This window comes from Copadichromis virginalis, linkage group LG8 (genome assembly GCF_057382275.1).
Source record: "Copadichromis virginalis isolate Kocher_CV1m ecotype Utaka linkage group LG8, C_Virginalis_male_GT1.1, whole genome shotgun sequence".
In the NCBI taxonomy this organism is placed as follows: domain Eukaryota; kingdom Metazoa; phylum Chordata; class Actinopteri; order Cichliformes; family Cichlidae; genus Copadichromis; species Copadichromis virginalis.
In genome coordinates, this window is record NC_140625.1 from 27,449,485 (window position 1) to 27,471,252 (window position 21,768).

A 21,768-nucleotide genomic window follows, 5' to 3' on the forward strand; every position below is an offset into this window, starting at 1 on the left:
ACAAAATGCAGAAGCAGACCGCAGGGTGTCAAATATCACCCTGCTTACTATCACCATGTCAACAAAACAGGCTGAACAGCTCACTAACCCCAAAGAACGACCTCACCAAGATCATCGCGTTTAAACAGGCCACCATCTGCATGTTAAAAGCTCTCCTCGCTGTAGACTCCAGCACAAACAGAAGAAAATCTTACATGTTAACAACTTTTATATTTATTACAAACAAAAAAGCATCTCAGAAAAAAATTACAGACAGCATTTCTTGTTGTTGATGTGTCACATGCAATGGCTGCAGGAGTTATTTGGACAGTTAAACCAACAAAACAGCATGAAGTTATTTCACAATGACATAAACAGATATTTGATTCGTACAAAAGCACAATTAGCATACCCAAGTCATGTTTTCTGATATGATTGTATCCATAAACTGTACCGCGGTCACCTGGGGCAACCTCCAGGCTCGAAAAATAAAGCCAAAACCTGCAGTTCCTCTAAAAGCCTGGCTCCAGATATGAGTCAGTCTGAATTTACAGCTTGAATTTTGTCCCTGTAGCTAATTCCCCCCTTAACAGCAACTATGAGAGGATGCTTTTCTTTTAAAGAACTGACTTTTTTAAAGCATATTAAGGCTTAAAGCTTGCATTATTACGGTTGTGGCTGGAGTGACAGACATTGATATAGGCAACTGTAGCTTGCCATGTACATTTCAAAACATCTAAACCATGTTGGTGCCTTTTAGAGCATTTTAAAGGAATTTCTGCCACTTTTCTTCCTGTGTGATCAGCTGTACTGACCGATACTGAACATTATCGAAACTCTGCGGTTTATGACTGCACCTATCTAATCAGGCTTTCTAGGGCTAGCTGATAATTTAGAACTCCACCCTCTTATCCAACTTCTACATCCAAGGAAACCAACGTGAATTTAGATGTTTTCATATGTGAAACATGAGAGCATTTTTCAGGGTGTCAACTTAGAATTCATGACAATGAGAGCTGTAATTTGCACATGTATTCCTCACAAGTAAACGTTTAATATTTGTGGCTGCAAAATATGTTGTCAAACTGACTGTTGCCTCGAGAAAAAGTTGACATTGTTGCATGTTTGGATGACAAGATCAACATGGTGATCGTTAATGGTTACATTAATCTTTCATATACAATCTATAATTTTCATTTAAGAACATGTGGAAACAAGGATGGACGAAAGATGTTTGTCCTTCCCCGTTTGGGGATATTTTACTTGACAAGTGTATATAGATATATAAATAAATACATTTACTTTAACATTTTGTTTCTTAGAGCTGAGAAATTCAAGTCTTTTCAATGATGACTTGATACTTTTGGGGGCCTTTATATTTGAAAGCATCCACCATAATGTTTCAGATGTAATCAGTGACGTCAAGTCTTTGGTCATAAAAATGTAAAAAAAATTTCCTTTGACATTTAACAAAACATAAAAACCTGAAACATAACATTACATCTACAACATTAAAAAATGAAAACTTAAATGACACCAATGTTACATTTGAATCATGAGGCGAGAATTCCCCAAATTTTCCTTCATGTCATTTTTGAAAATATAAAACAACAGCGTGAGCACAAGGAAGTAAATATAAAAGTTAAAAGACAGAAAATCTGGAGAAAAATGTGTCCAGGACTGTGTTTAGTTCCCGTCTGCCGGGTGGATGTTTAAATTTTGACACCTCGTTGTTTATTTAAGTGTCTTTTTTTCTTGTGTTTTCCTGTGTGTGGTGAATAGTAGCACAGTAGTAGTACATGTAGGACAACATGGTGGTGTTTGCATACATTCAAGCCATCTTTGAAGCTTCTTATGTGTATATGACACATTACTGATCAAGTATGTGCATTTTCTGTGCTATTTCTCTGTCTTCTTTTTATGATTCTCTTGACTGAGGTTGTTGTCTGCAAACAGATTTGGGTTCTCGGCCAGCGTGACGCGGACCCTCTTCTTCTCCTTGTAGCGGCCGGAGTTGGAGACCTTGACGTGGCGTCCTTTGGTGGCAGATTTATCGACGATTTTCTCCAGTTTGGCATTCAACTGGCTGTCCAGTTCTGGAGAGCCGTTACTACTTGGGTGGTCTTTGTTCCCAGTGTTACTGCCATGCTCTGCTGGGATTTCATACAGAACCTTGGATTCAGACTTCTTCTTGCGTGAGAAGGTCAGCCTCCACCAGCTTGAGTCAGCCATGGCACCAACAGAGACTGGAGGATCGACCTGTAAAGTTCAGAGATCTTAGCGTGTGGTGAGCAATAGCAAAGAATTCTAGGTAAATAAAGTGTTTTAGCATTACTTTGTACACTTCAAAACAGCATTTATTCTGTCAGTTTTAATGCAGCCATGTTAGTCAGTCTTTATCTATACAAAAAGTCTTTTTATTTCCATCTATAAATGCATATCTAAATGTAGTCAGGAAAGGGTCTAGGCCACAAAAAAACTACAGTATGTACAGCTAGATCAAAACTTGGTAGAATTTTGAAATATACCGAGTCTCTTTATCACTATCATTTGACCAGAGGAAGATTTGAAACCAGTCAAACATTTACATTTATTCATACCTGGTCAACAATATAAATAAGAGCTTTGTAGTGTTACGAATCAACTGAATAGCCAAGTATTTATGAAACTTTAATGTATCACTTACAACCAGTTTTAATTTAAAGGTCTGAAATCATGAAAGGCTAAGCTGGAGAAAGTTTGGTAGTGGCAGTCAAGACAGCATCATCAGCATAAAAATGTACATTACACTTCTGAGTGGGAAATTACACTGAATAAATGCACTTTGAAAGTAATTAACAGTGGGCCCGGTGTTGATCCCTGAGAGACGCCATTATCAGCCATGTTTTTTCTGTCAAATTGATTTTGCTAACGTCAATAAAATTCAGGTTTTAATATAAAAATACAAAACATTGGATTAGATTATCATAACTCAAAATGTACTTTAAGAAGTAATTCAGTAGTTTGTATAAAATAAACTCCAGTTCCACTTACTTGTTTTTTTTTCCATTTTGAATTAATTAAAATAATTTAAAGGTGATTTTATGTGGTAAATTGCAAAGCCTCGTACACAGAGGTGGCCTAAAGTTTTACAAGGCCTTAAGCAGGATTTGATTAAAGGCCCTCAGCCACCCACGTCAGCAAAGCCACTATTAGCTATATTGCCCTTGCCAAACCATTTCTGCATTACGCATCTAACACAACAATTCTAATGGCTTAGTTATTCTGTGCTGGAAAGAAATACAATAAACAAGCAGATGATGATTTTTAAAACAAGTTCACTGTTTTAATTTTTTTTAAATTGTGCAAAAGGGCAGCACAGTCACAAAGAATTTACCACAGACCGAAATATTATTTTATGTAACAGCGCAAATTTAAAAACAGTGTTAAATAAATTAAATGGAAACTAACTGTCTAGAGAGTAAAAATAGGTTAACACTGTAATTGCTGTTTCCATACAATATCCCCTGAGCTCACCACCCCTTGACATTTCTGTTATTGTTGTTATTGTTAGTGAATGTTAATAATAAATAACTTGCAAAAGCTCAGCGCTCACAGTGAATGATTAAACCGGTCAGTTAACATATTTATTAAATTAATTGGGGGCCCTCTGCTGATGTGGGGGCCCCCAAGCAGCTGCTTCTGTGTGAATTTTGAGTGTTGTCTATGCTGCTGCGCTTGTTTCCCCAGGTAGCTCTGGTTTCTCCTGCTATTGAAAAACATGTTAAATTAGTACCACCTCTATTGCCCCAGGGCATTCTCCTTTAATCTCAGCAGTTTTGCTTCCGGGTTTAATAAAGATTAAAGCAATGATATTACAGTGTAGGAAAACCCAGAGATTTGCAACAGTCATTTATGGATGTTAGTTAAATTTATACATGCTCTGCCACACTTCATTGTTTTATATTTGTTCCTCTGTGTTTTAGTTCATTTGCTCAGGATGTCCTTTATTTACATTCATGCGAGAACAGCAAAGCTGTAAAACTGTGACTGAAGTTCTTTGATAAGAACTTTAATTGATCTGAAGTTAAATTATACATATAGCATGTAATCAAAAGATTTAAATTCTGAAATTCATTTATAAGGTTTTTAAAGGGAAAATGCATTAATATTTGAAGTTCTGCTAACTTACAATAACTATAGCTCCAACTACTTACATTTAATGTCAAAAAGTAGATGCAAATTTTTCACTTGTACAAATTTTCTGCTGCAGATTTGCATTCAAATTAATCTCAGTCTGCACTGAACATCATGCCTTTAATGTTATATCATTCTCTCATTGTTGGTGAACCAGTTCAAAAAGACAAACAACACTGTTTACTCCGCTGCTCTGTGCAGGACTAGTTTGTAGAAAGCAGACGATACTACAGCTGGCTTACTTCATCCAGTGCACATCTCCGTGATTACGAGGTGTAACCCAATGGGGGAGCAACACCTGACACTCTGCTCTCAGCTGATAAATTAATGATTATCTGCACAGGATCCTCTATCGCTCGCATGTGATCTGATATAAAGTCAGGAAAGCAAATACTGGGGAAGCAAGCTGTCGTCCCGATGCTGAACCAGGAGTTTGGAAACGTGTTACATAATGACAAAGGGTGTCTTTCTGTTGTTCACTTAAGAATCACAACATGACCAAAAGCCTCTGGGTTTTCTCATCAAGTGATATCATCTGTATTATTTCAGGTGTATGGATACATACACAGGTAACGATAACAGAATAATACACCCAGGTCTTTGTGGTCCTCGGTCACCTGGTAACCAAACAGGTCAAATAACTTCCTTATGGAGCAATCGCTGACTCTTTCATGCCAACTCTTTTATCGTATCAAAGAGGTCATAAACATGTTCATGGGTCGGATCATGCCTTACATAAATCATCTTGAATACACACAGAAAATATGTTTTGTGTCTTTATTTTTCTATTTCTTCCACCTTCTTTTAATATATTCTTATGTCTGTAAAGAATATACACTTACAGCCACTTTATTAGGTGCACCTGCTCAGCTTCTCCTAAACCTCAGTATCTAATCAGCCAATCACATGGCAGCATTTAGACTTGGTCACGATGACCATAATCAGAATTGGAAGGAAAGGTGATTCAAGTGACACTGAACGTGGAATGGTTGCTGGTGCCAGATGGGCTGATCTGAGTTTCTCAGAAACTGCTGATCAGCTGGGATTTTCCCACATAATTAAAATCCCTATGATGTCAGAGGGCAAAGGATGACCAGACTGCTTTGAGCTGATAGGAAGAAAACAGAAACTCAAATGGCCACTTCCTACAGCCAAAGTATGCAGAAGAGCATCTCTGATTATGTAACATGTTAAACCTTGAAGCAGATAGGATACAGCAGCAGAAGACCACACGGGGTAACGCTGCTGTCAGCTAAGAACAGGAAACTGAGGCTACAGTTAACAAGGGATCCCCAAAACTGCAAAACAGAAGACTGGAAAATCTTTGCCTGGTCTGATGAGTCTTAATTTCTGCAGCAAAATTAGTCTATCAATGGCTCAGGCTGCCGGAGGTGTAATGCTGTGGGTGATATTTTCTTGGCATATTTTGGGCCTCTTGGTAACAACTGAGCATTGTTTAAAAGCCAAAGCCTGCTTGAATATTGCTGCTGGTTGTTGGAAGATGATAACGCACCATGTCACAAAGCTCAAATGATGTCAAACGTCACCAGTTCTCAATCTATTAGAGCATCTTTGAGATGCAATGGTGCAGGAGATTCACATCATGGATGTGCAGCAACTGTGTGATGCTGTCATGTCAACATGAACCAAAATCTCTGAGGAATATTTTTATTATTATTTTACTGCATTTAACTGCAGGCGTGTTTGCTTGGCTTTACAGTTTTCAAATTGATCCTTTGCTTGACAGAAAGCTAACCTGCAACTGTTCTGATGGTTTATTTCCAAGTAAAACTGCCAAAATACAAAAAGTCAGAAATTACTTTACATATTTTAAACTGAATTTTGTAAGTTTCACGTTTAAAGCAGTGCATCATGTCCTCAAAACCACAAAATAAGCTGTGAACTTGTAAATAATAGCATTTTTACTGTAGTTGTAAGCACAATCAGTGAGACTATTATGGTAAGTACAGCTCTGAGGTCTTTTTATTTTAGTTTTACCAGAATTTAGAGGAATTTTGTTGAGCTACTTTACTAAAGCGGGGACCAGATAGATTCAATGAAAACGTGGATGTGCGATAAACACATAGTGAGCAGTTTATTAAGTATTTTAGATTAACCCCACCTCTCTCTGCAACATTTAAAACTTAAACTTGAAGGTTGGGATGAAACATTTAAAAAAAGTGTTTAGATAAAAGCGTGGCTCATAAACCAGATTTTATGACTTTCACAAACACAGCCATATCGCTCTCTTTTATGATGGCTGACAGGAAGTCAGGCCCTTTGGTGTGGTTATTTTATCATGTAGCACCTATGCAAATAAAGAGTCTATGCCCTTTGCAGAAACACTCATCCTACTCTTATCTGACCCATGTGATGTTTGGCAAATGGCACGAACGAAGAGTGCAAAGGTTCTTTGATTTTAAGTTTTGGAAACAGCAATGCAGGCACCTTTTACATTTATTCCTCTGGACCCGGGGTTGCTCTTTGCTTAATAACCTGGGTGTGTGGTTTTCACAGATGCTCAGGTAACAGATAGTTGCTCACCAAGAAGAGCTTTTACAAGGGTCTGAACCACTTCAATGTGTTTACTTGGGTTTCCATAGCTTCTTTTATGTCACATTCCTCAGATTTTAGCATTTTTTCTCTCTGTTTCATCATCTGTTTGTTTATTCCTACACAAAAAGGACAGGTTTCTTCATAGCAAACATTTACAGAGCATTTGCATAATTTTCTTGACTCTCCATCAAAACAGCTTCTACAAGACAGAATACCTTCTCGGCACTTTCACACCATGTTAAGTAAGACAGCTTGTCGATATGCACACATATTTCCAAAAGAATGCCGTGTTTGACTTAGATATGACCTTTGAGACAAAAACTCCTGTTGACACAAAGGAGGCCCTCCATTTTAATAAGTTACCATGTATTCTGTTATGTGTGGGTGAGCCGCCCAAGCAAAGCCTCAGAGATCACAGCAGGAACTGTGGCGCACAATCAGAAATCACTAACGACCTGCAAAGTCTTTGAAAAGAATAACTTTTGAGCCGCAGAAAGACAGAGAGGAGCCTCCAAGGGCACCGAGGGCTTTGCTGCCCTCGTAACTTAAACTGAAGGTTCACTAGATTCTCAGGTTTCATCCCTTGTACCAGACTTGCTGTTGACCCCTAGCAGCAAAGTTTTTTTGGCTCGTCTGATTATTTCCATTAATAAAAATGTCTTTTAGTCATTTGTTCCAGAGGCCTTCCTGCCTTCTCAAAGGTCACAAAAATCCACAGGCTGATTGAATTGTAAACTTCACACAGGTGCAAAGTCCAAAAAGGTTAATTTGTGACTGTAGCTCTTTTATGACTTAGTGTTATTCTAACCAGCTCAAACATGACAAATAAAATCATGTTAAAACATATCTGCACTATGTTATTTAGCATGCATAGTAACCCTGTGGGCCTCCTAATATTTTCTGATGTAAGATAATGCATTAGTGTCTCCTTCAGGCTTCAACCCTTTTTAATTATTCAATTAACTGTCTTTAAAAACAGTGGCAAAGGTCAAAATGTGTCACAGTTTGTCCAGCTCAAGCTGATTTCTTCCAATGTTTTCTTCTGTAAATCAAAAGCTCTCAAACTCTGAATTTGTTTGATATAAGACAAGTAAAAACCCCAAGTTTTCACTTTTGAGAGGCTGAAATCATCGAAAGTCAGGCCTCTTTTCCAAAGAATTTTACTTCAGCCATAATTTGACTGTTAAAACACAGCACTCACCTCAAGTTACCCAAGCTAATGTCTCCATATTTATTGTTTTTGTCCCTGAAAAACTCAAAAATATCCAGTTTGCATCTACATACTGTGAAAAACTAAAGTCGTTTCTCCAACTTAAGGATCTAGAAACAAAAAACTTTTGACATTTTCACTTGGAAATTTGACTTTAGCTGTTGTTTGGCTATACAAATGCAGTACTGCAGTTCTAATATGTTGATCAGGGTTGCTGAGCTGTGGAAATACCAGCGAAAAAGATGGAAGTAGCATGTTGATTTTTGTAATTAGAGTTAAATGTGTATTTCTTGCACAGATAAAAGTCTAGTTTCCACTGCAGTTCATTGGAGGCTTTCAGGTGCGCTCGTTCTCTTACCTTGTTCACAGTGTGCTGGCTGAAAGGGGACTCTCTCACATGCGACACTGTCTCACCATGCTTACAAACTTTCTATCTCCTCTCTTTGTTTTTCTGTGGAATCTTTTTCCTCTCCTCAGGTGAGCGTGCACAGGTGCAGCATCTCTCTCCCTCTGCCTCTCCCTCTTACCTTGTCCCTCTGCACTCCTCTTTAGCACACACCCTCCTCAAACACACACATACACACACACCTAGAGCCCGCCCAGCTGAGTGCATGACTGAGTAAATGTTGCAGCCATGTGATTTTCAGCTCAGTCCCATATCAAGATCTCTGACATCAGGGCTAATGTGAACCTGAGAGGTGATTGGCTTTCCAAACTGTAAATAAAACCCCCGTTATCAGTCTCACTTTAAATCCAAGTATTGTTTTAATGTGGACTTTGGAGTCAGAATAAAGTCACCTTTCACTGAGCATTTTCTCTTACATAAGTCTTTGTGATGGCTTTAAGCTGGAGGGAGAGAACGAGAGCAATCGAGCTGCTTTGCATGGCTTGTTTAAAATCACAGACAGTGAATAGACGCTGAATTTGCAAGTTAGGTCACCATTCAAATGAACTGAAATTAGGCCACTACAGAAACTCTGTTGCTGCAGGGATTTAATGCTTGTGTTTTCAGGTTTGTCCAGTCTGGAGTTCACAAGAAGCCAAATTGTTGAATTATTACTGTTGTTTTTCACCCATATCACTTTTTTCAATAACAATAATACACTGTGTCAGTCTCTGTTTTCTCATATTTAAAATTATGTTACATAATGAACAAAATAAAACTGTAACGACACATTTAACTGTTTAAAAAACGTGTTTAGTAAATAAATGTTTTGTTAATAGTTTAGTTAACAAAGTTTAATGTTTAGTTATTGATCACTGAACGGCCAAAATCAAACATAAATAAATAAGTATTAATAATGATTCAATTCAATTCAATTTTATTTATATAGCGCCAAATCACAACAAAAGTCGCCTCGAGGCGCTTCATAGATACAGAGAAAAACCCAACAATCATATGACCCCCTATGAGCAACCTTTTTATACATTTGATGAGATAATGATATCTTATCAAATGTATAAAATATAACAGATGGACATAAAATGTGACGTTAATTGGTGTCTGGTGTTTCCGCCAGTTCCTTTCTGTGCCCCGCTCATGTATTGAGCCACATGCCTGTTCATCTTAGCCGATATGATGCCCGCCAGGAGCTTCCATGTGGTACTGAGGCAGGTTATTGGCTGGTAGTTGGATGGGACTGGTCCCTTCTGGGGATCCTCAGGGATCTTGTGCCTCTTTTATTAGCAGTTGGTTCCTTTGTGCAGTTAGCTTCTTCAGCTAGCAGGAGTGAATCATGTCGGGGGCCTGTCCGACTCTTCATACTGGAGACCCTTTCTGGGATGTCTGCCACTGTAATGGTTACTATAAACCCTGTTCAGGAAGGTTGCTGTGGTCTTAGATCTACTAATCGCTGAGGTCTCACTCAATGACTTCAACACACCAGTTGTTGGGCTTGGTACCACATCTCGGGTGGGGGTGATGATCTCCCTCCTGACCTGACATCCTGGCTCCCCCTTGCTGTAGCATTTGTGTTGTACCTCATCAATCTCCAGCTGTGATAGCAGTTGCTTCTTCCGAATGCTGGAACACTGAGTTACTAGTTCTTTCACCGTTGGTCTAGATGTTGGGCATCAAAAAGTCCAGAGGTCCCACATCCTCTTCATTTAACCCTTTCTGTTGGGGTTAATTGCATAGTGGGATTCCAACAGCGCCATGTTCTCATCCCATGTCCACGTCTGAGCTTCTTGTTCCACTAGCCCATTTCTCATCATTTCATCGTCTCATTTCAACAAATTTCATTTTTTAAGTTTTTTTAAACAATAAATTTAAGTTTAGAATTCAAAATTTCCTATTTGTGGATATAAAACTTTGGATTAATGTTCTGATTCTTTTCCCCTCAATTTTGTGCATGAATTTAAACATGCAAAGCATTAAGTGCAAAGAAATAGCATACTTACAATAGTGTGCTTGGATAATAGAGTAATAAGTATATAGGAAAGCATGAAATAAACAAATAAAGAGAGATATAAATGAGATGTAGACACAGAACCAGAATAATTTAAATACATTTTTAAAGAAATTGGAGCACATTTGTTACAACTGTGTCAAATGTTTTTATTTTAACAGGCTTGCAGGTAATAACTGTCTAGATAGATAGATGTAGATTTCCTTTTCTGAAGGTAAACTACATTTATGTTTATTTAACTGTGCAAGAAATATCATGAGACCTTTTTTTTAACAAATGACTGACCCATAACAAGAAATGGCCAACATTTTCCAGGTATTCTTCCACATTTTTCATGGGCTACTCTTAGTTTGGGAACAACTGACCTTAAGTAAAGTGACACTACCGCCCTCTAGCGACAGTCTCATTAGTTGCACCAATCAGGGGCCACGACGATTCACCAATCCAAATGCAGCTATCGACATGGCAACATCGCCTCCTCCTATTGGCTCTCTTTCTCCTAACGTGTCATAAACAGGAAAGCTCCGGATGGTGATGATAATCCTGGATATAAACCGGAATATAATCGTATAATGAAGCCCTGAATGGTCGGAAACGTTTTTAAAAAGAAAAGGAAATAATGGAGGTGAGATTAAATTTAGTTTTTTTTCCGAGCTGGCTTTAAAAACTAGCCTGCGAGCTAACGCTAGCTAGCTGACACAGTCAAAAGTCCACTTAAGTGACAGAGAAATGAACACTTTACACTGAGTTTAAGTTAGCAAAGAAAACAGTCTGTCCTATGACATTTTTTAAGATACTTATTCACAATGTCTTCCTAACGGTTTAATGTGATATTGTCCTTTACGTTAGTTAAATAAGGTGTAAATAACAAAATCTATTGGCTGTCTCCCTTCAGCGGAACATTCAGAACCTTCCCATCGACATACAGACCAGCAAACTTTTAGGTAAGACAAAAACACGCACATTTAAAACAAGCACTTGCTTTTCTATGTGTTCCTCTGCAGCTGAGCTACAAGCAGCTAATACAGCCCTGTAGTCCTTTAGCCTGCTGGCTGAAACAGATGTTACAGACGTAAACTTGCTCTGTGTGGTTGCAGACTGGCTGGTGGATCGGAGGCACTGTAACCTGAAATGGCAAAGTGCAGTGAAGGTGATCAGGGAGAAGATCAATGCTGCCATCCAGGACATGCCGGAGAACGAGGAGATCAAGGCGCTCCTCTCCGGCTCTTGTAGGTCCCCTACAACTCAATACACCCACCCATCCTTCCACTTCTCTGAGAGATGAATCTATTATGGACCCAGCAGGCTATTTAGCACCATTTCTACTCTTCTCAGGGACTCCCCTTTCCAACCAGATATAGGTTTTGGGTTACTTTATAATCATCAATGCAGGCTTAAACCCCACTTCACAACTTTATTAATGTTTTTTTTTTCTTGTTGTTATCATTATTCTTATTTTAAGGTGGTGTTACAACCCTGCTAATGACTGCAACAAAGTGGAGACTAACATTGGAGTTTTTTAATGGTCTTATTTTAAAATACTGTCTAATCTAAGCTAATAATGGTAGTCAGGAGAGCATCACAGGGTTTAGCAATAAGTGCTGTCCCTCCCAAGCCAACCTCAGGCATGCTTTTGCACAACTTTTGGACAACTAGCAGTTAACCTCAGGCAACTCCCAAAGACTCTTGCACTGCTACTGCAACACCAGCAGGGGTTGCAGAGGAGCATGGCTTTGGTGTTTATTGTATTTTAAGCAGCTGTTAATATGCACTGCTTTTAAATCTTCATCTATTTCTGTGCTTTGTTTACTTTCACTGACAGACATTCACTACTTTCACTGCTTGAGGATCGTGGAGATCCTGAAGGGAACTGAGGCTTCCTCCAAGAACATCTTTGGCAGATACTCATCACAGAGGATGAAGGTGAGAGGATTCATACATGTCAATGTCACATGTTAAGGGGATTTTTTTTATTTGGGTTTTCTGCTGTAAAACTTTCTCCCTTGTGGTTTTGTTTTCATAGGACTGGCAGGAGATTGTGTCTCTTTATGAAGCAGATAATGTCTATTTGGGTAAGTGTGTTAGGAAAATAAGGGAAAGACATATCAATATGTCTTCTTTATAGTATAAAAACACCTGTGAACACAGCTACGTATCTTTGGCTCCTTTGAAAATAAATCTTAAAATATCTTTAATTCATATTTACTGACAGTATGGATGAGTTTTAAGTGTTTTTTGTCTTCTTAATGTGCAAATTTCCATCTCTCAGTGCTGCTATTTTTGTCCCATTTAAACATTTAGGTCGTGAAATGCGACTGTGTACAAACATGTGTTAATGCTTTATAGTTCAGCTAAGACTTTCATGCTGTTTAATATGCTTTAAACCAGTTAGCAATGAGATAATGTATCTGGTTAACCTAATTATTGTAGCTTATGCCTAAAAGAATGTCTTAAATATAGGGACCCCTGTACTTGGGTCCAGGTGGGAAATTGGTTTAGGCCCAGTTGGATGCTGACCTTGTAACATACTGGTGGAAAAGGCAAAGAAGACGAGTCTACTTGTTTACACAAAGTGCTTATGAGACCGTTTGTTGTCACTTTATGTCATATTGTCTATTTTTATTTTTTTAGCTTGTTTATTTTGTAGGGACAATAAACAAGGCATATATTTGACCTAAAAGCTCACTTTCATCTGTAGTTTTTAGACAGATGAACCGGATCAGTAAATATAAAAGCATTCTTTAGTGCAAATAAATTTCAACCATGTTAACCAAAGTTCATTTTCACACAGTTTGCTGTCTGCAGAACTGCGACTCTTTCAACTGCGTTTTCTGATGTTCTGTGGTCACAAATTTCACAACTCTGCTGCCTTAACAGAAAAACAGTTTAATCATCCGGTGTTGGGGACTAAAATGTAAAACTTTCCATGTACAGATTGCTTATATAGCAGCACGAAGCAAGTCCAAGAGAACTTCTTTAAATTCTAGAGCTCTATGTGCACCTTCTAATGATCAAGTTTCCCAAGTAGGGCCTCGTGGATGTACAAAGTCTAACACGTGAATATCAAATACAGCTGATGTAGAGGAATATAGAAGTCACTTCACTATGGTTAGAAAACTTTAAATTAGCAGCTAAAACTGACATCTAGCAACATGAACCACCTTATATTTTGTCTTGGTGATTATTTTTAACTTTACTTTAAAAGAGTGTATTTTCACCATAGACTGTATGTAATTGGTGGCTGTAGAGGAGTCGCCCCCTGCTGGATGGAAAGAATGCAGCATTAAAGCACTTCCCATTGCTGTTTCAGATCTTGAAGCTATGCTGTATCTGTTATACAGTCTGTGGTTTTTGGTGTATTTTTCCAGCCCTTAAATTTAGTCTAAGATATGTTAAAGTTCCTGAAGTCTTGATTTAAGTCAAGATTTAACTTGCTTATACCTGTAGGCTCCCTCTTTTAAAGCAGGAAGGTTATAAGTGTTAATTTTGCTGCTGCATTTGTGTAGCTTAGGATCGACCACAAAATCCAGCTGAAGAAACAAAATAATTGCATGTGCTGAATGATAAAAAATGTGTTTGTGTGTCCCAGTGGAGTTGGCCAGCTTGCTGAGCCGCAACGTGAGCTACGAAGGCCCGGCTCTGAGGAGGCAGCTGGCCAAAGCTCAGCAGCTGCAGCAGGAGCTGAGCAGGCGGGAGGTGGAGTGCCAGAGCTCAGCTGCAGACTTGAGGGAACGCTACTATGCTGCCTGCAAACAGTATGGCATCACAGTAAGTGCAAGAACGTGCACACCTCTAGGAGAATATTCAGACACAAACACTCAGAGTTACGCATTTTATTAACTGATTGATGCGAATGTGAACAGAAAGCAGTAACCTTAGGCGGGGGCCTCACCCTGTAAGGCCATGAATGTAAGAACAAAGATTTTAAACTCAAATCTAAACTGGTGGAAAAGCTTTAACAATCGTGTGCTATGTGAGGATTTCTGAGCCTTTGATTGACTTATTTGCTTCTTACAGGGTGAAAATGTTCCTCGAGAGCTTCAGGCTCTGGTGAAGGACTTGCCAGCGGTTCTTGACGAAGTCGGGAAGGATGCTGCGAGGCTCGAAGAGCAAATACAACTTTATGCTGCCTTTACAAACTTTGTCTGTGACTGGTGAGTAAGGGATACAGTAGAGATGCCATGTTATGGGGGGAAAAAAACATAATTTCTGTTATTTTGGGCAATATTGAAATCTTAAGTATTTAAAATTGGTTAGTTACAAACTTAACAAATGGTTAAAAACTTTTCACGGGGAATCTCCTTGAACTTTAAATGTCGTTCAAACTGAAAACAAGTTAATAATTGAGTTATAAAAGGTGGGCCATTCTGTGAAGAGTGAGCCAAAAACAGATGGGATGAGAGACAATCTGAGTTAAAAAGACAAAGCCGGCTGCAGGCAACTGTTAATGATCCTTCAAGTTTCATGATCCTAACTCGTTCAAGATAGACCAGGTTGTCCAAAGGCTCACTCATGAGTTAAAGCAGCTCCTTTGCTAATCAGAGGTAAAGTGGTTGACTCTTCCAGTCCACATGTTGATGTGTGCTTGGACCAAAAAAGCATGAAAGGCCTTTATAAATGCATCTGTGACTGGGCAACTGCAGCTTTCAGTGTAAAAACTTTGTGTTTTCATAATATTGGAAGCTAAATTATTTTCAGTTGTAACTGAAATCCAGTTTATCATCCAGACTTAAAATATTATGTTTTGTTTTGTCGCAGTTTCACTCAAATGTATATTTTTGCAGATACAGCTCAAACATCGGTGTATATCCATTAGAGCAGTTCACAAAAAACTAAGAAAGTAAACTTGAAAGAAACACTTTCTGTTCTGTTTAACTACATAAACCATAGATAATGTTTGTGCTGGGTCACATGAGCTCACATGTTGTCATTTGTAGGTCTGAGCCAGTACTCCCTATGCTGACATTTGCCCAAAAAAGAGGGAATGCAACATTTTATGAGTGGAGAACGGGGAAAGTTCCCACAGTTGTTGAAAGGCCAGTTGTGGGTGAATCACCACCTGATACCATCACAGAGGACACGGTTAGTTTTACTGCATGTGTATTCTTGTTGTTGTGCTCATATAATTAAAACTAGTAAGAACCATTCATTATTCTATCTTAATGCAGTTCACTATGTAAACTGGGCCATAATTGAAATTATCAGTAAATGCCTGCATGTTTCAAAGTGATTCCAAATGTCCACTCACAGCAGGAGTCCTTTCTTACCGCTGTTTTTGCTTCGTCTTCTAAAATCTGTTTTAGATCGACTGGGGCGACTTTGGCAAAGTATCAGATTCCCTGGGTGTGAGTTCAGGCATCACAGCCGAGGATGGAATAGACTGGGGAATCAGCCTGGAGCCGAACTCCAAGGTAGGGCGTCTGAACACGTCTGCGTTGCATCCTTTTCTCTAAAACAATGATATATGATATAGTGATTTTTTTTTTAAAGGTACATCCTCATCTTAAACCAGCTGCAGTGCCTGAATTTTGCAGCAGAAATTCAGTGTGTGTGAAAACATGTTAGCAAGCTGATTAACACCAAATAGGTCACAAGTTAACATACAAATGGCCAAAAATAACTGGCTAAAACTACAAGGTAAATCGTACATATGAAGCCTGGTAAAATAATAACAACAATAATAATGAAAACTTTTTTTCATTGTGTAGGTTCCACTAAAGCAAAGTTGCTTGCTCGCTATTGTCCCCCTTATGTGCAGCAATTTGCAACATAATTTGTGCCATTACTGCTGGCATGCAACTCCAGCTCTTTGGCACAACCAATGGTGTGGAAAATTGCATCTCCACAGTCTATCAGTGCAGGGTCCTGCAAGTGAACAGAACCAGTAGAGAGGTTTGGGAGTGGGGTGGGGGATTCAAGAAAATTAGAAAAAAATTGAAAATAAAAGACACTTTTTTTGTTTTTGTTTGAGTGACGCACTACCAGGTATATTTTTCCCTGCAGAGACACAATTAATTTCAGGAGACTGCAGTGAGTGACGTATACAATGTTGTGGTGATGTATTGTGTTGCAACATCAGTGTGTGTAGGAAGTGGCCATTGAGTCAAGCATAACCTCAGATTAATGGATAAATGGTCAAAATAGATATCTTACTGTATAGTTGCTTGGAATATACAGGCGCTATGAATGAATGGTCAAAAACATTGCACCATAAAATATTAAAAACGCTTTAATGGCATTTTTGTTAACTTTTAATAAAGTCAAATTAAATTTGGTTTGTTTTTTTGTTCTTTCATTATAATTGTTAATGCTTGATAATACATTTTGTTCTGTTTGGTGCAATCTCTCAGGTTCTGAAGGGAATATGCCAGAAAAAGTTTGAGAACTGCTGGATAAAGTAAAAGTATATGGTTACATGATTGCGGAACTACAGAATATATTGGGTGAAAATGTCTAAAAGTACTGTAGAGCTATGCCAGGCAGAAAAAGCTGTAATAAACCACAGTGTTGATTACTTTTTGGGAAAAGGTAGTCAGTTGAGTAATGGGAGGTAAAAGGCTGAACTATTCTCTCTCCGTCTCCCTCATCAGGACCCCGGGGCAGGCGGTATCAACTGGGGTGACAGCGCAGAAGCTCCCATTGAAATTGAAATTGTGGATGTGGGCACAGACTGTGAGAAACTTTTTTTTTTCCCCCTTCTAATCCTTTTTATGTTTGCAGCTGTCACATGCTCAGCTGCTGAAATGTCCATTTGCTAAAAAAGACTCATTTTATTTTGAAGGCCCTGAGGGAGTGGCGAGGGGTGAAGATGCTCTAACTATACTGGAAAACCCTCTGTCACGCAGCCGGTTCATTGACGAGTTGATGGAGGTAAAGACTACAGTCATTCGATCTCAAATTACTTCAAGAAGACCCACATATATTTGTATATAGCCTAATGATATAAAGCTATAGGCAGAACACACAAGTGGAGCATTAAGCAGCTTAGAGGGAGAGTGTGTTGTTAAAAACGTTTTGTTTTACTCCAAACACACCAGGTTTGCTGGTGTGTTTGGAGTGAATGATAGTGAAAAGCATTTAACAGCATCAGTTTTAACTTTCAGACAAAAACGTGTAAGGTAACAGTTCCACAGACTGACACGGAGGACATTTTGTAATTTTTTATTTTATTTGTATTTGTATGGTTTTAGTCTTTTGTTGTTGTTTATATTTATTGCAGTTTTTAAAAACTAAAATTTTGAAGGATAGAAGGAGTGACCTTTCAGTGACTAGCTAAGTGTTGCTCAGTTTTTTAGGTTGAACATTTGTATTTTAACTTAAGGTTGTGTGATGATTGTAAAATGTTCTGGACAAAATTATTGATGATGAAAATTTGTAAATATCATTTAGTCCCACAGGTCTCCTCACTAAGCCATTAAATCTATTTAAATTAAGGAAAAAGGTCTAATTGAACTGCTTAGTTTCAGATAGAAGTGCCGGGGAAATGCTTTTGGGGTTTTTTCTTGGCCACCCAAAAAGTTAGGAACACCCTGTTCCTGGAAGGTTAAAGCTTATGTCGTCTACAGGTTTTGTTGGAACACAACTGTGCGAGGGTCCACAAGCCAGTGTATGTGTAATGCTGGTCCCGAGCCCAGATAAATGGGAAGGGTTGTGTCAGAAAGAGCATCTGGCATAAAATCTTGGCCAAAATCAAACATGTGGATCATGAAGAATGAGATTTCCATACTGGATCAGTCAGAGCCCAAGTTAACGAAGACCACCTTCAGTGCTGAATGTTCATCAGAGTGCTGGTGAAAGCTTTGCTACTGTTGGCGAATGCAAAGGAAGAGGAAAGGGGGAAGGCATGTTAGGAGGCAGCGAGAGAGAAGGAAAGGCAGGGAGTGTGGAGGGTGAGAGGAGGGACTGTAAATGTTGGGATGACGCAAGAAAAATCTTGATGTCTGAAACATGACTGTAGCCACCAAAGGTATTTCTGCCATTAGGCTACAAATAAAGTACGCCATAGTCTTATGACTTCACCATCACCTCCTGCATTCACTTTGATGACGACTTATCTGCAGTCTTATTTAGCCATTTGCCAGTAAGCATCTTCTCTAGTACACATAATATATTAACCAGTGAGCTATTTACATGTGTTTCATGTTGTGGAACAAAAGGTAAAATGTCCAAGGTTTGCGTTAACAGCCAAACTCAAGAGTTGACTCAGTTTTTAGCAGTCAATCCATGTAGTTGTGTGCACCATACTTATTATTTAATCCAAATCAAAACATTTTATTCCCAAGGCCATCAGAGCAGCACACATCTATCTGTACTTTTAATTAAGTGGGTACAGGGGGTGTCTGAAGCCTGCCTCATTTGATTTTTGTCTGGAGGCAGAGCACACTGCAAACAGGTTGCAGTAATTCACATGTTTTAGGTACTACTGAACATGAATAATAGTGCAGTAAAGTGTAATGTAGTATTCAAAGTATAACTTCAGATTTGAAGAATCTCCTTGTGTGTCTCTTCTCTGTAGCAGTGGCTAAGTAAGAATAAAGACACAGCTGCAGCTGAAAATTGCTGGTGTATGTAATTCAAATGCCTTTAAGAAGGTTATTTCAGATTGTAGAAACATACATATGTTGGCAGGTAAGCAATCCAGTCAGGACGAAGTAAACCAAGAAGAAAGAAAACAAGAAAGCTGAATAAAGTAGCTGCAGTGTGTTATCAAGGTGAAGGCTTTGAGACCACTAACAAGCAGCCTGACGTTCTTGTGAGCACAGCGGCTACATGTCATTATAAAGTTTTAGATAAGCTCAAAAGAGATGGCAACAAAGCTGCAAGAATGAAGTTAAAATGGTGAAAAAAGAACGCCAAGATTGAGGTCAAACAGTTTCTAGTTGTAGCACTGAATCAAGACGAATGCATAGCAACAGTGAAATGCAGAGGCGGCCACTTTATACTCCAGATGAAGTGAAAAGGATTGGAATTGGGTCATGGTTTCGGTGTTTGGTACTAGTCAGGAGTGTCTCCCACGTGTGGGACTAATAAAGGTTATCTTATGGTTAAACAGCTGCTGGTGCGATAAGGAAGACCTCTGCACAGAGAGAACTGCAGAAATTCAGGAAAGAGGCAATAAAGGCAGATGGTGTGATTTCATAATCTTTTACGTGGATTAAATAGAAAAATCTGGTCCTGATAAATGTTTAGCTGATATGGTCTTATGCATTCAGACATAACAGAAGATTAGGATCTCAGTTTAACAATATTTCACCTGAAGGAATGCTCCCACTGTTGAGGTGCAATTGCATTTTTTACTGTGATATTTATATATAAGTGTTTGAATGCCAGATTTGGTTTTCTGTCACTAACGCATGACTCTGGCTTCATTTGTTGGTGCAGCTGGAGGTGTTCCTGACTCAGCGTCTGAGTGAGATGAGAGAAGAGGGCGATGTGGTAGCTATGAGCCAGTTCCAGCAGGCCCCCTCGGTCATCCAAGGCCAAACCTGCGAACACATCCAGGCGATGCTGTCTGAGGTGCAGGACCTTCTGGGGAGGCTCACCTCTCTCCGGATGCAGCACCTGTTCATGATTCACGCCTCTCCACGGTATGATGGTCGCCAGAATATCAGCATGATCACCACTGAGCTCTATTTCAGGAAACAATGTGAATACATGACCTTGTTGTAAAATAACACACATAAGATGAAGAACTATCATTTCAAACTTCTCTTTTAGCACTTTATTGTGACTTTTGTATATAATAGCTTAACAAGTTTATAGCTTAGAGCAAGGGTGGGGAACTCCAGGCCTTGAGGGCCGGTGTCCTGCAGGTTTTAGATCTCACCCTGCGTCACCACACCTGAATCAAATGATTAGTTCATTACCAGGCCTCTGGAGAACTTCAAGACATGTTGAGGAGGTCGTTTAACCATTTAAATCACCCGTGTTGGATCAAGGACACATCTAAACCCTGCAGGACGCCGGCCGTTGAGACCTGGAGTTCCCCATCCCTGTGCTTATTTCAGAAAGTGAAAGTTAGAATTTGTGCCACAAAATCTGGAGTTTCTGTACTCTTAAGGATCCCCTTTCTCCAATCAGACCCAGAAAAAACCTTTGCAGATAAACAATTGCAAGCCTGATATTACCTTGACATTAATGTCTGTGGTTAGTGTGATTAGCTCTGTGATTCATTTCTACCATAACTGGCTGTGATTTAAGAGACAGTTAACTTTTATTATTCTGTCTCTCTTCTGTAGAAGGGAAATTAAAGTATAGAATGCTTAATTAATTGCCTTGTAGCAGGTCCTTTTTTATGTAAAGTACACTGACAATACATTTTATTCTGTATAAATAATATAAGCTACTTTGAGCTGCTCACTTATTCACAGCGGGTAGCTCTGCATATTTGATTTGGCAGATTTTTACACCAGATGCCCTTCCTGACACAAACCCCTCTGTGACTCCTTGTGGGCTCAAACTGGGGCTCTTTTGCTTGTTAGGCAAATAAGTTAACCGCTACAATACAGAGCCACTTATTCAGTATAAATGACATAAATCATTTCTATCATGAGCATCAGTCTTTAAATAAAGTGGAAAAACCCCTTTGTATGCATCAGAAATGTTGCACCTTTTGTTCATTATTTTTAATGTGATGTGCGTGTTCAGGTATGTTGAGCGCGTGTCAGAGATGCTGAGACAGAAAATGAAGCAGGCTGACATTCTGGTGCTGAAAGGAGCCACAATGGCAGAGAAGAGGCAGGAAGCCCTGCAGGAGCAGTCCAGGCTGGAGCCTCGTGTTGACCTGCTGGCAGGATGCACCCGGGAACTCCAGAAGCTGGTACAGCATTATTTTTTGTATTTGTTTCTGTTGGCACGGTGGATAATTTACTAACTATGTCAAATGAGGAGGCTGCAGGAAGCAGAAAATACTGAAAACTGTCATTGTGAGATCTCTGTTTAAATATGAGCAGACACATAAAGGTATTCATATTCTATGTGACATGGAAACGGTACAAATTCTAAGTGTTACGCCGACAATGTTCTCAGAAGTAACTGATGATTGTTATGTTTGTTTTCACAGATCGAGGCAGACATTTCAAAGCGATACCACAACAGGCCTGTGAACCTGATGGGGGTTAATATTTAGTGAACTTCAGACAGTCACTGAAAATATTTTGTCATGATCTACAACAGAAATTAAAAAAGTGATATTTAATGTAAACTTTTGTTGGGTTTTTTTTTTGTTCTTTGCGTTTTTGTATAACTGCTGTAGAGATAAAGAAACAAACAATGTTGAAAATACTAAAACGTGATAAAAATAACTTGTGTATTGTTAGGATTGGTTTAAAACCAGGGAATAAAACTGGATTTTAAGCAGGTTTCAAGTTTTGATGCCCCTGTATTAAAACAAAATATATTACTGTCCAAGAGTCCGGAGCCACCACTCATTTCTTTATA

At 38.9% G+C, this 21,768-nt stretch overlaps 2 protein-coding genes across 2 annotated transcripts; one reads left to right on the top strand and one right to left on the bottom strand.

Annotated features, from left to right (window-relative positions):
* Positions 1-195: 195 nt before the first annotated feature.
* Positions 196-8,482, bottom strand: prr15lb (proline rich 15 like b). The gene is made up of 2 exons (XM_085466854.1): positions 8,280-8,482; positions 196-2,238 (listed from the first exon to the last, which is right to left on the bottom strand). Exon 2 carries the CDS (start codon positions 2,209-2,211, stop codon positions 1,879-1,881), a length of 333 nt encoding a protein of 110 aa, XP_085322980.1. The 5' UTR covers positions 2,212-2,238; positions 8,280-8,482; the 3' UTR covers positions 196-1,878.
* Positions 8,483-10,795: 2,313 nt separating this feature from the next.
* cdk5rap3 (CDK5 regulatory subunit associated protein 3) lies at positions 10,796-21,532 on the top strand. Its single transcript, XM_085466855.1, has 14 exons — positions 10,796-10,954; positions 11,225-11,273; positions 11,427-11,558; positions 12,152-12,252; positions 12,353-12,401; positions 13,919-14,097; positions 14,347-14,483; positions 15,267-15,411; positions 15,633-15,740; positions 16,920-17,001; positions 17,111-17,199; positions 19,711-19,916; positions 20,977-21,148; positions 21,392-21,532. Exons 1-14 carry the CDS (start codon positions 10,949-10,951, stop codon positions 21,455-21,457), a joined length of 1,521 nt encoding a protein of 506 aa, XP_085322981.1. The 5' UTR covers positions 10,796-10,948; the 3' UTR covers positions 21,458-21,532.
* The last annotated feature ends 236 nt before the right edge of the window (positions 21,533-21,768 follow it).

Bases quoted from the DNA above. Each gene is read 5' to 3' on its own strand.
- prr15lb (XM_085466854.1), bottom strand. From the start codon at position 2,211: ATGGCTGACTCAAGCTGGTGGAGGCTGACCTTCTCACGCAAGAAGAAG.
- cdk5rap3 (XM_085466855.1), top strand. The intron at 14,098-14,346 runs GTAAGTGCAAGA...TGCTTCTTACAG, and splicing joins GCAAACAGTATGGCATCACA to GGTGAAAATGTTCCTCGAGA. The intron at 15,741-16,919 runs GTAGGGCGTCTG...CTCCCTCATCAG, and splicing joins GCCTGGAGCCGAACTCCAAG to GACCCCGGGGCAGGCGGTAT.